This window comes from Pimephales promelas, chromosome 4 (assembly GCF_988280905.1).
Source record: "Pimephales promelas chromosome 4, fPimPro1.hap1.1, whole genome shotgun sequence".
NCBI classification, from domain to species: Eukaryota; Metazoa; Chordata; class Actinopteri; order Cypriniformes; family Leuciscidae; genus Pimephales; species Pimephales promelas.
Window position 1 is genome coordinate 10,675,230 of NC_142772.1, and position 16,366 is coordinate 10,691,595.

General features: G+C 35.5%; 1 protein-coding gene across 3 annotated transcripts in view; it reads left to right on the plus strand.

The window, feature by feature from the left end:
• Nucleotides 1–3,063: 3,063 nt before the first annotated feature.
• The window catches only part of srek1 (splicing regulatory glutamine/lysine-rich protein 1), a 38,180-nt gene continuing 24,877 nt past the window's right edge, over nucleotides 3,064–16,366 (plus strand). The window contains exons 1-7 of one of the 3 annotated variants that reach the window (XM_039661854.2): nucleotides 3,064–3,315; nucleotides 6,051–6,184; nucleotides 13,581–13,696; nucleotides 14,349–14,513; nucleotides 15,230–15,408; nucleotides 15,537–15,667; nucleotides 15,758–15,863. In XM_039661854.2, coding sequence (XP_039517788.1) covers nucleotides 3,188–3,315; nucleotides 6,051–6,184; nucleotides 13,581–13,696; nucleotides 14,349–14,513; nucleotides 15,230–15,408; nucleotides 15,537–15,667; nucleotides 15,758–15,863 — 959 coding nt within the window. In that variant the 5' untranslated portion in view covers nucleotides 3,064–3,187. Of the gene's footprint in view, nucleotides 3,316–6,050; nucleotides 6,185–10,792; nucleotides 10,932–13,085; nucleotides 13,254–13,580; nucleotides 13,697–14,348; nucleotides 14,514–15,229; nucleotides 15,409–15,536; nucleotides 15,668–15,757; nucleotides 15,864–16,366 lie in introns of those variants that run through there. The other 2 variants (XM_089129940.1, XM_039661856.2) reach the window with 2 other exon arrangements.

The window sequence follows — 16,366 nt, forward strand, 5'->3', positions numbered from 1 at the left end:
AATATTTATATTACGCCCCTTCAATGAATGACCTATTTAGAACATTTTTTTCATATATAGGGCGCACCAGATTATAAGGCACATAAGATACTGCAGTCAAACGTTTGACTCGGTTTTTTCGTTATGCATCCACTATGTGCTAAGGCTAAAGGGAATGTAGTGAGTGCACGGCGCCGGAGGTGAGGCGTTTATTTAGTAAGCATGAGCGCGCTGGAGCGGGCACATAACTTACATTCGCAGCCTGACTCATATGAGTATTCAATGTGCACAGCTCGCTGACAGCAACAGGTGGCTGTTTTGAATGAGACGACCCGGTTACTGTGAACGGGGAGCGCTTTATGAACATTCTGTGATGCGCGAGCAGCACCGGGGTGTCTGTTAAGAGTGAGCGCTCGTGAGCGGGCACGTGATTTACACACATAAAAATACATACTACTTTTTTTTCTTCGTCATTTTCTTTGCTTTATTGGCGGTAGTCCAGTGTTCCCCTTTGTGTTTGGCGGTTTCGCCGGGTTCTGCAGGAAGTTAGAGAAAATAGAGGAGTCAAAGGTTATATGGCGCCATAGACGGGCGACGAAACAGAAATAAAGAAACGTCCCGTGTCTTCAAATTAAACTATAAATGGGAACACTTTATTTTACGACCCGCAAACAACTGTGTAAGTACACTGAAATTACGGTGTACGTTTCTGTAATTACAGTGTACTTCCGTGTAGGTATAAGGGAACAATATGTTAAGTTTGGGGTAATAAAGGGGTAACAAACAGATATACAACCTGCAAATAACTTTGTAAGTACACTGAAATTACGGTGTACGTTTCTGTAATTTTAGTGTACTTCCGTGTAGATATTAGGGAACAATATGTTAAGTTTGGGGTAATAAAGGGGTAACAGGCAGATATACAAGCAAATTATTTAATTAGTTAAAAAATAACAGGTACCTATTCTGTTGATATATCCCAGATGAAGATCCAAATGCAGCTTTAATTTAAGAATAGTCATACAGGCAGGGTCAAGAATCAGCAGACAGGACAATGGAGAATACACAGTGGGAATCCAAGAAACAGGCAGAGGTCAGGGCAGGCAGCAATAATCAGAATCCAAGAACAATCCAAAAATCCAAAACCAGAAAACAAACACGGCAACCGCTCAGAAATGCAGACACACAGTACAACAAGACTTCACAAACAGTGAATGTGAACACAAGGTATATATAGACAGACTAACAGGATGAGACACAGGTGAATGCAATCAGTGAATGAGGTACAGGTGAATGTGATCAGTGATGATGAGTCCAGGCAGTGAGTTCTGGGAAATGCAGTTGTGAGTGAAACATGAACATCTGGTGTGGAGTGCCCTCTGGTGACTCTCAAGGGCACTCCACCTGGTGACCGTTACAATCACATTTCTGGCAAAATATGTTCTTGTACAATGTCACAGGGTTATTTTGACATCTGTGGGTTAAAAATTGAACACACACACACACACACACACACACATATATATATATATATATATATATATATATATATATATATATATATATATATATATACTATGATATAAATTAAATTTATTGGCTTTTCTTACTTACTTAATGTTAAGTCAAAATAATTTGTTTTTGATATGATTTTTAATTTAGACCTTACCATGAGGTAATTAGTACTTACCTTATCCCATTGAATTGCAATGACACTTAAGTGGCAGGGCAAATATACTGTGTAATTAAAACTTTTTTTTTTGATAGTACCTTTCTCTGTAATTATTACAGTGCAAATAGTGTTGTTTCGTATTGCTACATAGTAAGTAGCGCTTGTTACCCCCTTGTTCTGTGTAGTTACAGGGTAAGTGTAACTCCTGCGGGCTGTAAATTAAAGTGGTGCTTGTTACCCCTTTATTACCCAAAACTTAACATATTGTTCCCTTATACCTACACGGAAGTACACTATAATTACAGAAACCTAGACCTACACCTTAATTTCAGTGTACTTACACAGTTGTTTGCGGGTCGTAAAATAAAGTGTCACCCAATAAATTTCTCCATATCTGAAAGTTGGTGGAAACTGTCGGGATAATGTAAGTACACATCTAATAGAAATATATAACATAGATACAGTTATTTTTGCTATTTTTAAAGCAGAAAAAATACATATTGTGGCTTTAATAATTAATTTAACTTTTTTTAAAAAAACACCCTTGAAAGTACAACATATTTGGAAATGATGTAGAATATTATATTAACTGATCAAGCAATATTTACCTTGATGTTTAATATATTCAATATTTGTTCTTGATGAAACATGACGTTTTGATGTCACTGAAACTTCCTAAACAATCATTCACAAAAACTTTTTAAAGGGACATTACAGTGTTGTGGTGGAAATTACACCAATACTGTGCGACAACTTTATTTTGTATAAAAAGTAATATCGATAGTGGTCTCACTTTGAATACCAATGTATTTTAGTTATTTCAATAGTGCCTAATTTAGGTATATTCATAGTTACCAGATAAGTCATATTTTTAAACTGTATTTTGTCAAAAAATTATATGTATTTTTCAAAATATGACCAATGTAGCCTACATAAAAGTGCTCTAAAAATAAAGGTTATTAGCCTACGTATTTTGCAAGAATTGTTTTACATTTTTTTCTCAACTAAATTATGTCATGTTTTTTTTATTTATTTATTTATTTATTTATTTATTTATTTTTTTGGGGGGGGGCATCTTTATCGGAACTGTTAAGTAACCGGGATTGTTTTTTTTATTATTATTTGAACAATTATTCATGTACAAACAATAAGGCAATAGTAACAATTCTTTACATTAGACAAACAAATACATAGGCTACAAAACAGATGCATGATATAAAATAAACGTTAAATAAATAAATAATTAAAATAAATACAAAAATAAAATAAATTAGGGGCAAAGGTCTTTTTTTTTAAATCATACTCTTCTATGACAGATAAAAGACTTTTGCATTTTTCTTTTAGTAATTTTGTCATGTAGCCTCAACCTCCAGACCAGCGGGCGGCGCTGTTGTGTAAGCTGAGCTCATTCCATGGTTGCTGTACGCAGCAGCGCTCCCTGCTAACGAGTTTCCCAGCAGGTCAGCGCCTTTCCGAGAGCTGACCACTCTGATGCATCTTTGAATTTCAGAGTATTGAATTTCAGTCTATTAAGAAATGAACGGGATGCCTGGAACAAACGTGATTCAAATCACTAATCTGTCGTCGGCGGTGAGCAGTGATCAGATGAGAACTCTGTTCGGCTTCCTCGGGGACATCGAGGAGCTGCGACTCTATCCGCCTGAGTGAGTCAAAACAACAACACCACACACACACACACCTGCCTGACAGAGTCAAAACAACACATAATATAATAGGCAGGCGTAAATTACCCAGCATACATTTCTGACATAACGTTACACATCCCGAGGCTTATCATAAACATATCAGACCACTTCATAGTGATGATAAAAACACACGCACACATTAAACACATACTGCATACATACATATCACATCAAATTCGTATACACGACATCATACATTTTAAAATCACCTGCACAACCAATATCATCACTATAAACACTTTATACATAGACAGCTAATAACACACACACACTGTACATGCACATCAGACCATGCATCCACACACTATCAAAAGATAAGTATGACATCATGGAAACGTCTCACATACATTACCAACAGCTCACATGGCAATAACTATGACTGTGTGTTATGTGCACTGCCATTTTTAGTACAAATATATTGAAACCTTGGTTTATATCCATATCCCTTAATAAAGGAGTCCAGACATTCAAAAAATATCAGTCACACATGTGTTTTATAGTTTAGAGAGGGAAATAATATACATGCGTAACAGACGTGAAAAAAAAAAATCTCTATGTTTAATAAAACATATGATGATGCCTATAGGTGGCAACATATTTTTTTAGGAATTCTGTGAACTACACTGCGCAAACAAAATTAATGGAGAAGTTTTGGCTCTCCACAGAACATATATAATGTTTATTTTATTAATATATATTATGTTCGAACACGACCATCATTTACACCCTCATCACCCAGGTGAATTTTAACCATTACACCCCTAGTGGTAATTATAGCAATGCTTTTGGTGTACTGCATGTTTGGTATCCACTATTTTTTTTTAATAAGATAATGACAAAAGACTTGTAATGTTTGGCAATTTTAACTAAATCACTATCAACAAATAAGTCATCTTTATGCTCGGAAATCTGCTTCACAGAGCTCATTCTTGCAGTGTTGCCATGTTTACTTATTCTGAGCGTCTTTCGCCTGTTGTTTTGGCTTGGCTCATAAAGCTATCATGTGGAATTTGAGTGAGTTCAAATCTTCTTGTTCTTGATTTTGTAATTAGACAGGACTTAAAAACACATGCAAATGATAAACTTTCACTCTATGATGATGTTTAACCTTTGCAATTAATCCGCGAATCACATGCATTCCAAACCAGAACCAATCAACTACGATCCCTATACTTGACATTGCACATACTGCGATGTGACTATCGCATGCACCAATCGCGATATCGATGCTAAAACAATATATCATGCTGCCCTAGATCGAATCATTGCATTGTTACGCCACCTGGTAGCAAGAAGTGACCGGTAAAACAAATTATTTGTCATTGAATTTCAAAAGATTTATTCAAAAACGCTGATTCATCCAGTAATGAAACAAGTGAAGTATATATAGTGAGTCATTGAGTCATTCATTCAACCCGAACAATTCATTCAGATTAATTAAACTTTTAAAATAAATTGCAGCTATTAAGATTTTGCCAGAACCTCTTGTAAATTCCATATATTCCACATCAGAGTGCATTTGTTACCTGTTTTTAATTGCCTAAGCCATGACTGAATAAAGGCTTTTTATATATTTCCTTAGGCTAAATCTTTTAGTGACTTGGCTTGATATGTCTGTATAAATTGTAATTCTGTTCAAAGGAGTAGTTCACTTTAAAAAAAAAAAAAAAAAATGCTGATAATTTACTCACCCCCATGTCATCCAAGATATCTGTCATTCTTTCTTCAGTCGAAAAGAAATTTAGGTTTTTGATGAAAACATTCCAGGATTTTTCTCCATATAATGGACTTCAATGGGAACCAAATGGTTCAAGGTCCAAAAGACAGTTTCAGTGAAAACTCATTTATCGATTTTCTTTTGATAAACGAGTTTGAACAGGAGAGTCACAAATACACATCACAGAACAGAGCAAGGTGACCATTTGAGCTTATAAAACTTAAAATTTGTTCTAAAACTTAAACCCTTATTCATCGTCTGGAATCGTTTAAAGCCCTTTGAACAGTTTGCACTGAAACTGTCTTTTGGACCTTGAACCGTTTGGATCCCATTGAAGTCCATTATATTGAGAAAAATCCTGGAATGTTTTCAACAAAAACCTTAATTTCTTTTCGACTGAAGAAAGAATGACATGGATATCTTGTATGACATGGCAGTGAGTAAATTATCAGCAATTTTTTTATTATTATTTTTTTTTAAAGTGAACTACTCCTCTAATTCTGTGTGTGAATCATGCGAGAATCGTGATCTCTGAAAAAAAATAAAATAAAAAAATAATTCTCAATTTATCCAATCTCGCAGATCTAATACACAATATATTGAAATATTACAAATTTTATAACATTGTTTATAATATAATGACAGTATTTTTATTATTGTAAGTCATGGAATCGTTCAGTTAGCTGATTCATTCAAAAACACGCTCATAATTGTGGTGTTCTGAGTATCTGCACACACTGATATTCAGAAAAACAGTACTCATGTAAAATTGCACAAATATACTAAAAACTAAAGTCAACTGAAACCAGTTATAGAGTGAAAAACCATAATAACCTTGTTTTTGAGAGGACTAAGTTTACAAAGATTAGCTATATCTTCCTTTTCATATTTCACCAGAACAAAACAACAATCATATGCAACACATTATTAAACAACACAAAAGGCAATTAAATCACTTGTTTTTCTTCTCTTTCAGCAATGCACCTCTTTCCTTTTCATCCAAAGTTTGTTACATAAAGTATCGAGACCCTTCCAGTGTTGGTGTGGCACAACATTTAACCAACACAGTTTTTATTGACAGAGCTTTGATTGTTGTGCCCTGCGCTGAAGGTTAGTATGTTTGCATGCGTGTTACATTTGTGTGCCTGATTTTAGAATGACACTGGGTATCTGACTGCAAATCAAACTTTTGAGAAGAACAAATCATAATTGGCTTCCTGACATTATTTTGTGTGTTTTTGTGTCTCAGATGTGTATGATAACCATGAGTTCTGTGTGCTGAAGTATCACTGTTATCAGCTCTGTTTTATTTTGTGAGTTGAGTGGATGTGGGTGGAGTGACACCAGTTCTCTTGTTTATCAGTTGAGCTGAAGGATGTGGAAATGATAGAGGTGATTAAGATCATACTTTATGTAACAGCGTCAGGACTTTGTGCAGACGCTTTCAGTGTTTTGCTAAAACTTTTTTTTTTTTTCATTGCTAATGAAATGCATTGCTAGAAAATTATGGGCACAGAGATTAAAATTGTTAAGGATTTTTAGATGAATAGAAAGTTCAAGAGAACAGCACTATCTATCTATCTATCTATCTATCTATCTATCTATCTATCTATCTATCTATCTATCTATCTATCTATCTATCTATCTATCTATCTATCTATCTATATTCTCAGTGTAAAATGTTATACTGTTACTTTTGATCAATTTTATGCATTTTTGCTGAATAAAATATTTTCTTTAGAGAAAAAAAAAACCCTGAACATACCACAAACATTTGAATATAAATGCTACTATAAATCAACTTATAAATCCAATCAATTGAAATTAAAACTGCAGTCCGTAGTTTTTCCTCTTTGTCTCTGTTTGAAATCTGCAATTGCAGTTATTCACAAAATTGACTAAAACGTGATGAGCCAATAACAATTGTGCAGCTAACCCAAAACACTCAGGCATTCTCTGCTTCCACATCCATTGAAATGCATTGCAGGTGGTCAGTTTTCATTAGTTTTTTCGTATCATTTTAAATTTAAAATGGTCAAACAGTGTGCATGGGGTATACATGCAACTCCGACACTAGGTTCCTGTGAGGCTGGGTGACTTTCCCATGCCACATCTCAATGAAGGTAAGAGTCTGCTTTAGATTAAAGGGATAGTTCACTTTGAAATTCATTTTTGTTATGTTTTAGCTTACCTCAAGGGCATCTAAGATGTAGGTGTCTTTGTTTCCACAGTATTTTCAATTTTGACATTTTTCAGTCATACACTGGAGGCTAAGGGGGTCCACCAAAAAGCATGCACAGAGAAGTCAAAATTAAACATGATTTAATGACTCGTAAATGTAAGTACACATTGATGGCCTAAGACACGAAACGAGCGGTTTTTGTGAGAAAACGAACAGTATTTATATCGTTCAGTATTTATATCGTATTTATATCAGTATTTAGCTCGGCACAGCACAGCGTGGAGGAATTAATGTTTTGATTAGAATGTGCGGGAGCCATTCGCCGCGCCGTTGTGGAGACATTCGGAATCACTGATTCTACATTTTGGAAGTATGACCAACATAAGAATTTTCTCCGGAAAATGTAATCTGAACAAGTAACACCCACTTTTGTTCTCACCAACTAAGGGAAGAAAAAGCATTGCAGTAAATCGAGCTGATTAATGATCGCTTATCTCAAACCGTGCAAATTTTACTTCTCTGTCCACCGAAGTCCGAGCAAAGTCTTTTGCATTTTACAAAACGGGTGAATGTCCAGTTGTAACTGGCGATTGTCATCCAGGAGATTCCGGCATAGTTACTAGGTCACATGATTGTCACCTTTCTAGATCCGCCATCAAATTGAGAAATTTAAAGGAGAACTCCGGCGAACAATGAATATTTGGTCTAATGAAACATCGGTACATAGTCAACCATTCTCTGAGATTTGTTTTCAGGATAATCGAATGTAAAGAGTTTTATCTCTAAAAACTGTTTAGCGTATAATGCTAGTAATGGGGGCATTGACTAACTAAAAAGAAATCGCTATTTTATACCACTAACAAGGCTCAAAATAGCCCCACACAAACGCAGTAACATAATGAGGCTCCATACATGCAAAACGAAGCATTGAGAACTTTGTAAGTGTACAGACCGTTTAATAAGAAGATACTTTATGAAGACAGTTCACTTCGTGTATACAGACAGGAGCCATCTTAAAAAATAGTCTCGATAAGTCAAACCACGAACGTCGTGCTTAGTCATGGTGCTGAGTGATCTGAACTGTATGAAGTTCAGCGGACTTCTGAACTGTATGAGCGGCGTTCGGGGATCGACTTATCAAGACTATTTTCTAAGATGGCTCCTTTCTGTATACACGAAGTGAACTGTCTTCATAAAGTATCTTCTTATTAAACGGTCTGTACACTTACAAAGTTCTCAAGGCCTCATTATGTTACTGCGTTTGTGTGGGGCTATTTTGAGCCTTGTTAGTGGTATAAAATAGCGATTTCTTTTTACTTAGTCAATGCCCCCATTACTAGCATTATACGCTAAACAGTTTTTAGAGATAAAACTCTTTACATTCGATTATCCTGAAAACAAATCTCAGAGAACGGTTGACTATGTACCGATGTTTTATTAGACCAAAGGTTCATTGTTCGCCGGAGTTCTCCTTTAATTATATCAAGTGCTATGAGAAAAGTCTATAAATCTCCTCCTCCAACATCTTCACACGCAATATAGCCTACTAGCCGAGACTCTTCCTTTATGTGTACAGATGTGACATAATGACGCAAAGACATGCTCAAATCTCCCGCGAAAATCCACCAGTACCACTGGAATTAAAAATATTATTACAAGCTTACCGTTTTGAATCGAGCTATTTTTTTCAAGCTATTCAAGCTCAAATTTATTTTGGATAATTTTTAACCCAAACAAGTTACGGACTGCAGCTTTAAGACACACCATGATTGAAAGAACAAACTGTTTAAAGTATATATATTTATTTGGCTGATAATTTTTTTTTTTATATATTTACATTTTAAATGAACATATTTAATTATTTATATAAGAAACACTCTTCAGTTTGTGTGTGTGTGTGACCAACAATTCATTGCATTCTAGCAAAACTTTTTGACAATGATTTTTTGATTGTCATTGTTATATATATATATATATATATATATATAAACAAATGATCAACTTAGAGAAGATTTCAGGTTCTGTTAAGAGTGAATTGTTACACCCCATCCTTTTAGTGGCCCTTGGTTTAGCAGTATGCGTTCAGAAATATAATGGTAGGTAACTGTGTAATTCTGTGATTCTAATATTAATAATTGTCCAGACTTGCTTGCCTGGGGAATATAGCTTTACATTTTTAATTTTGAGTTGCTTGCTATGTGTGAATTGTGAGAGGTTTTGATTGCTAAAACCGATGATTTAGCTCAATGATTTAGCTCAACTCCAGTTCTAGTGACCCACCTACCAGACTGTTTAAGATGTCTCAATTAAAACCTGATTCAAATGATCAGATTCAAAGACATTAAAGCATTCTGGGTTGTGGGTTCCCAGTGATTTACCTCACAGGAACTATGGTACGTTTAGTTATTAGTGTCCCTTGAATTTTTTATCACTATAATGGCACAAATCCTTTATTCCGTTGAGTGAGATTATATATTGGATGTCTAACATACTAATTGGCATAAAATGTAGCCAGTGTCCATCAAATGTCAACACAGGTTTTTAGTCAAATTGATGCCCTTATTAGTTAAGCTCTTTTTACTAATGTTAATGTAATAAAAAACAATAAAACACATTTAATTTCTGTGATGAATGTTATATATTTTTTGTATTTTCATTTTTTTTATAAGACTATATATTTATTTTTATTTATATTATAGCTAAAAATCAAAACTAGCCGGCCACAACTGAGTGATTTTGTTATTTAATATAACATTGCAGCCGTACTTATATTTTTGATTGCGTACATTTTATTTGCTTAAGTTGTAAACATAAACATAAAATAACCCTAATCAAAGATTTAAACTGTATTCATACATGTGCCACAATGGAGTATAAAGATAGAAAATAAACATTTTGTTTCCCCTCCTGAAGTAGACCGTTTTCTGAAGGTTAAGTGCCTAGTTTCACTGACCAAGACACATTCAATCACTTCATTTTAAATGGTTTCAAGCTCCATTTTTGTTCCTTTTTCATGCAAAGTGGACTATGAAACAAGTGTTCGTAAGCAGAGTAGGCTACAGGGTATGAGGTGAAAGGGTGAGGTCTTCTCAAGTCTAATGTGCAACCTCTGGCTAACCACTTGTTTCTTTCACTGTAAACATCCGTATTCATGAAAAACATGGTATCTAAGAGAGCTTCCCTCTTGCCTGAAATGCTTGTCCTCGTGACTTGGTTCTGGATGGTTTACTACGTTGATTAATTTGGTTTCTGTATGTTTTTTCTGTGTTGATTATGTGTGCATATCAGATGACTAGAGTGACCCAGGCTACACTACTACACTAGCCTGACTCAAGGCTTTGTTTTCCAAGACACTATACCCGCCGGGGCCCACGCTGCCTTCAAGGGGGGAATGTGACCAGGAGCGTAGCTGCTGAACCTTCCGAGATGGACACCTTGTCTCTTTTTTTTTTTTAATTTTATTTTAATTTCCTTTTTTTATTTCTCTCTCATGTTGTCTCTTTTTGCCTCTTAGAAGAGTTGCATATTCATTGTGTTGTTTTTCTTTTTTTTTTCCTTTTTTTTCCCCCCTGTCCCCTTGTCCCTCGTCCCCAAACCCACAGTTGCATCCCTTTGCCTGTCTTTGAAAGCTGTCCAGGTTGACTTGACGCCCAGTATTGGAGGGAAGTTTGAACGGTACAAGGGCAGCTGTTACTGATTTGTAATGCATTAAGATCTCCTCCTCTCTCTCTCTTTCTTTCGCTCCTCTCCACTGATCTGCTCAGGGTTCTACTTTGGAAAATAATCTTCACAAAAGTATTCAGATATCAATTTTCTTTTTTTTACTGAATTATAGGTACTGAAATAAAAATGCAGCATTAGATACCACTATAAGACAGCATTCAGTTCTGTCAAATTTTCAATGTTTTATTAAGATCAGGACTTTAACTGTTCTTCAGCCACTAAAATGGTAATTTGACCTTGTTTTTGGCATTGCTGTCCTGTCAAAAGAAAAGCAAGTTTTAAATGCATATTTACTAGGGCTGCATGATATATTGAAATAAAATTGACTTAACGATATGGTTTTGTGCGAATATCAAATAACAAAGGTTTGCGATTTAATTAAATCAAACAATGTGCTATAGGTTTCAAAGTAAAGCAAAGACAATGAAATTAAGACTTAAAACTTTGTATTGTAATTTTACAGATATACTTTAATTTTTATGAAACTTCAAAACGTTTTATTTTTTATGAAATACTCGAAATTTTATTTAACAGTATAATAGCATTATTGCAATATTTCTTATCTTGTTTAATATTTGTAATCACAACTAAATTCAATAATATTATAGTCAAATTTAATGGATCAATAAAAGCAGGAATATGAAAGCAGTGAAAACTCGAGAATTCTATTTTTTTTTTACTTATATAAACTTTAAGAACATTCTTGAATTTGAAGATTGAATTTTTAGATTGTAAACTTCATGGTTACCGAAAGAGGTTTGAGTTGATTCTTGTGAAGAGTGTGCTCAAGGTACCCATCACACTCAAGCATGGTTAAAACGTCATTTTGAGCTTTTTCATTTTTGTAAGCTCCTCAAAAAAAATATTTTTACATTTCTGAAAAATCAATTTCTGTATTTTTCATAATCATATTTTCACAATAGAAATAAAAACCAAAATATCACAATGTCGTTTTTTTTCAATATCGTGGAGCCCTAGTATTTTCTTAGTTTCTGTAATTCAGTAAAGTGACAGAACTGCTGCTAGAGAGTGTTTAGAATTCCTTATTTTTATTTATTTTTTTGCAAGGCACTGCTTTTCAGTTCACTGTAATGACAAGGAATCTTTAATTACTCACCCTCATGTCGTTCCAAACCTGTAAGAACTTTGTTCATCTACAGAACACAAATTAAGATATTTTTTATGAAATCCAAGAGCTTTCTGACCCCCTTTAGACCAAAACGCAATTACCACTTTCAAGGCCCAGAAAGGTAGTGAAGACATCCTTAAAATAGTGCAGGAGACCTAAGTGGTTCAACCTTAATTTATGAAGCGACAATACTTTTTGTTTGTAAAAAAAAAAAAAAGAAGAAAAGAAGCAAAACTAACAACTTTATATTACAATTTCTTCTTGTCTGTGTCAGACTCCTATGCTGTTGATGTAGTAAACACAGCGCAGGGCTTCTGGGGCATACATCATGGTGCCCACGTGAACAGCGTCGGAGACCGACACGGAAGAAAAGAAATTGTTGAATTAAGTTGTTAGGTTTGTTTGTCCTTTTTTTTGCGCACAAAAAGTATTTTCGTTGCTGCATTAAATTAAAGTTGAACCACTAAGGTCTCCTGCACTATTTTAAGGATGTCTTCACTACCTTTCTGTGCCTTCAAAGTTGTAATTGCATTTCTGTCTATGGGGGATCAGAAATCTCTATGATTTCATCAAAAATATCTTAATTTGTTTTCCGATGACAAAGAAAGTTCTTACGGGTTTGCAACGACATTAGGGTGAGTAATTATTGACCGCATTTTCATTTTAGGGTGAACTAAAAACCCTTTACCTTAAGCATGGTTTTGGGGAACATTTTCTTTAGAGTACTTCTGAAGTAGCTGAACTTCATATTTGAGGTTTTAATTTAGTTCTTCACTCATTTAAAACCACAGATATACAAATAGTCAGTTTACCCATGAGTACTATAGTCACTGTGAGCATAGAGCATGTGTATATTTTACCAATACTGGCTGAAACGTATTTGGAAAAAATTACATTTGTTGTTAACTTTATTGTGAAGGCAGCACTTTTCAGGGGTGACAGTTTGAGGGGGGATTTCTCTAAGACACTTAAAATGTTCTTCTTTTCTGTATCTGATGTTCTATGTGCTATTAGTGTGATGCAGCCAACATGAACGGTTGTCTTGTGTTGCACACCCTTTCCAACACTGCGACACGATCGCCCCAGGGAGAAAAGCGACCATGCTTGATATCGTATGGTTCATGACCAATATGTTTCCAGTACAGGTGACCCATACCATAAAGTGTTAACTCATTCTCTACATGTTCTGTTCTGATCTTTTTTTTAAAAGAGAGAAAAGGACAAATCACAATGTTCTTTTCTCTGTTTTGTGTGCAACAGTCATCCTGTTTACAGTATGTCTTGTGTTGATAGTAAAAGGAGAGTAGCTATGCTAGTTTGTTTGATTGTTCATGGTCGGGGTTGGAGATGCTCAGGGTGGGTGTTAGAGCACTAGGCTTGTTGGAGGACTCTCCTCTGAATCTTGGGTCGTAGAAGAAGCAGCTGGAGACGTCTCCATTGGCCACCCTAATGCCAGTGTTCTTTTTCTTCAGGAAAAATCCCTGAAGAGGCAAAGGCTCTCTCGCTTTTGGCCCCTGCAGCACCCGTAGCCAGCCTGATGAGTGGAGGAGGACTTCTACCCATTCCCAGCCCCACCACGCTACAGAACGTAAAAACACACTCTCACAAACTAAGGCTGGAATACACTACACAACTTTTCCACAGATTTTTTATGTCTGATTTGCATTTTTGGAGGAGTTGATGCTAGCTTAGTCCATGTTTTGGGCAGTCGGAGTTGATAGATTTTACCCTTTTTTTTTCTTCAAAATGAAGGATTTCAAACATGTTTGATATTTTGAGCTGATTTTTGAAAACATATAGTTTTGATTTGTCATGCGGCTCTTACCAACGAGACACATTTAGCTGACGCTTTTATCCAAAGCGACTTACAATTGCTATATTTTGTCAGAGGTTGCACCCCTCTGGAGCAACTAGGGGTTAAGTGTCTTGCTCAGGGACACGTTGGTGTCTCACAGTGGATTCTGCACGAGTTTGTTGCTTTTGGAACGACTTGAAAGTCGTTTCGTTTATGAAGCCCAGTTTTTGTCTGTAACCATTTACAAAGTCAACAAGTGTATGATGCCTTGTGTTTTAAAATGTGTTCAGATTTTTAAAAACCTTGTAGTGTATTCCGGCCTTTACTGAAAACAACGAATAAAATGTCACCTACATTCTCATCAACTGCATGCCACAAAATGTAATATTTTTAATCCCAAATTGTCAATTGTCAAGACACTAATGTGTGTCGTATTTGGGGGCAGCGAGGTCTTCCTTTAGCTAATCTGGGGGTCCTGAAGTCTAGTTTGGACACGTCTGTGGCGGCTCTGAGTGCAATCGCTTCGCAACCTCCGCTCATGGGTAATGTTGATCCCTCTAAAATTGACGAGATCAGGAGGACGGTGTATGTCGGCAATTTGAATTCACAGGTATGTGATAATGAATTAGAATTTATGGCAGAGGCAAATAGCTCTTTACCACAAGTGCAAATAGAAAAAAAGAAAGTACCGTAGTGTAAATAGTGTTAGATGCCATTTATACTTGCATAATGACTAAGCCACAACAGATAAGTGCTGTCTACACTGGATGCGATAAAGCAATTGTTGCATATCTCTTTGTTCCTTGTGTCAGAAATGGCAAAAGTGTTTGGAGTATGTCAGAAGTAGAATAGAACATCAGTTTACTGTTTGGGATTTGTGTCGCGCTGCATCCAGTGTTGACGAAATCAATTTTTATAATGGATGCTGCATTATTGGGTCCTTACTTGTTTCTATCCCTAATGTCCACCCTTAACCCTAATCTTATTCAACCTGCTGATCGGTCAAGGTGTTTTTCAAGATCCAGGAAAGGAGCCATGGTTACATGGTAACCATATGAGCTGCACGCGTCTAAATTGGTGTGCCAGCCAATCTGATCAACGCGAGAACACCACATCCAATTGCAATTATAGGCCTGTTAAATACTTGTTAAACACTTTATTCACATTATTAGATACTCGTTAGGCTCTTTATTTCCACTTGTTGAATATTTGTATTTATTGTATTCACTAATATGCCAATGTAATTAAACTGGATTTTGAAACTAACGCAATATTCTCTTTTGTCTTTCAAGCTCATGTTGTGCTTGTTTTGTCCTTCTCCTGTAGAGCACCACAGCAGAGCAACTCCTCGAGTTCTTCAAGCAGGTGGGAGATGTGAAGTTTGTTAGAATGGCAGGAGATGAAACACAACCTACACGTTTTGCTTTTGTGGAGTTCTCTGATCAGGATTCAGTGTCACGAGCACTTACTTTCAATGGAGTCATGTTTGGGGATAGGCCACTCAAGTGAGTGTTCTCCAGTGAGAAAGACAACTCGCCAGCGTTGTTTAATTCAGTTATTTTAGTGCATCCCATTTCATCCATGTGATATGCATTTAAATAGTAATTAATCAACATAACGTCAACTTTTTCAGAATTAACCACTCCAATAATGCCATAGTGAAGCCTCCAGAGCTCACGCCACAAGCTGCAGCCAAAGAGCTGGAGGACGTCATGAAGAGAGTTCGAGAGGCTCAGTCAACCATTGCTGCTGCCATTGAGCCAGGTCTGCCCTCTCAAACCTAGACTATCACAGTAATACTTTCTTATGTTTTTCTTTTTAATTGATGAGAGTTTTGTTTTTTGTTTCTTTCAGATGACAAAAATCGCTCACCCAGTAGATCCAGACATTCCAGAAGGTCAAGAACTCGCTCTCGCTCCCCTTCACACTCACGGAAAAAGCGATCCAGGTCGAGGCACAGGTAGATTAGACACATTTTTAAAAGTACTTGCCTTGTTAACTAATCAAGTAGTTAAAAACTACTCAAAGTATAAAGTACGATCAATCAATCCTATTGAAAAAGTAATACACGACAATAACATGTTACTAAGAATGTAACTTTTTTTAACGGGGAATATCTATCTATATATTGTGAGTTGTAAATTAGCATTAGCTACAAACTATATGCTGCGCATCAGTTACAGGCTTTGTATTGTGACTATGTTTGACTGTATGGTCAATGTTAAATGAATTAATAAATTAAATTAATTAATTAAATTAATTGTACATCTATTATATAATATATCATTTATTTAAAAAATAAAAGTTACATTTATTTAAAATAATTTATTGTTTCTCCCTTAAATGAATACATTATTGTCTAAGTGTGTGATTTGTATGTGTACATTACTGAAATGCTTAACTTGGACACAGTCACCTCTGATAAAAGATCACTCTAAATTGTAGACATGTGCATTTTGTATA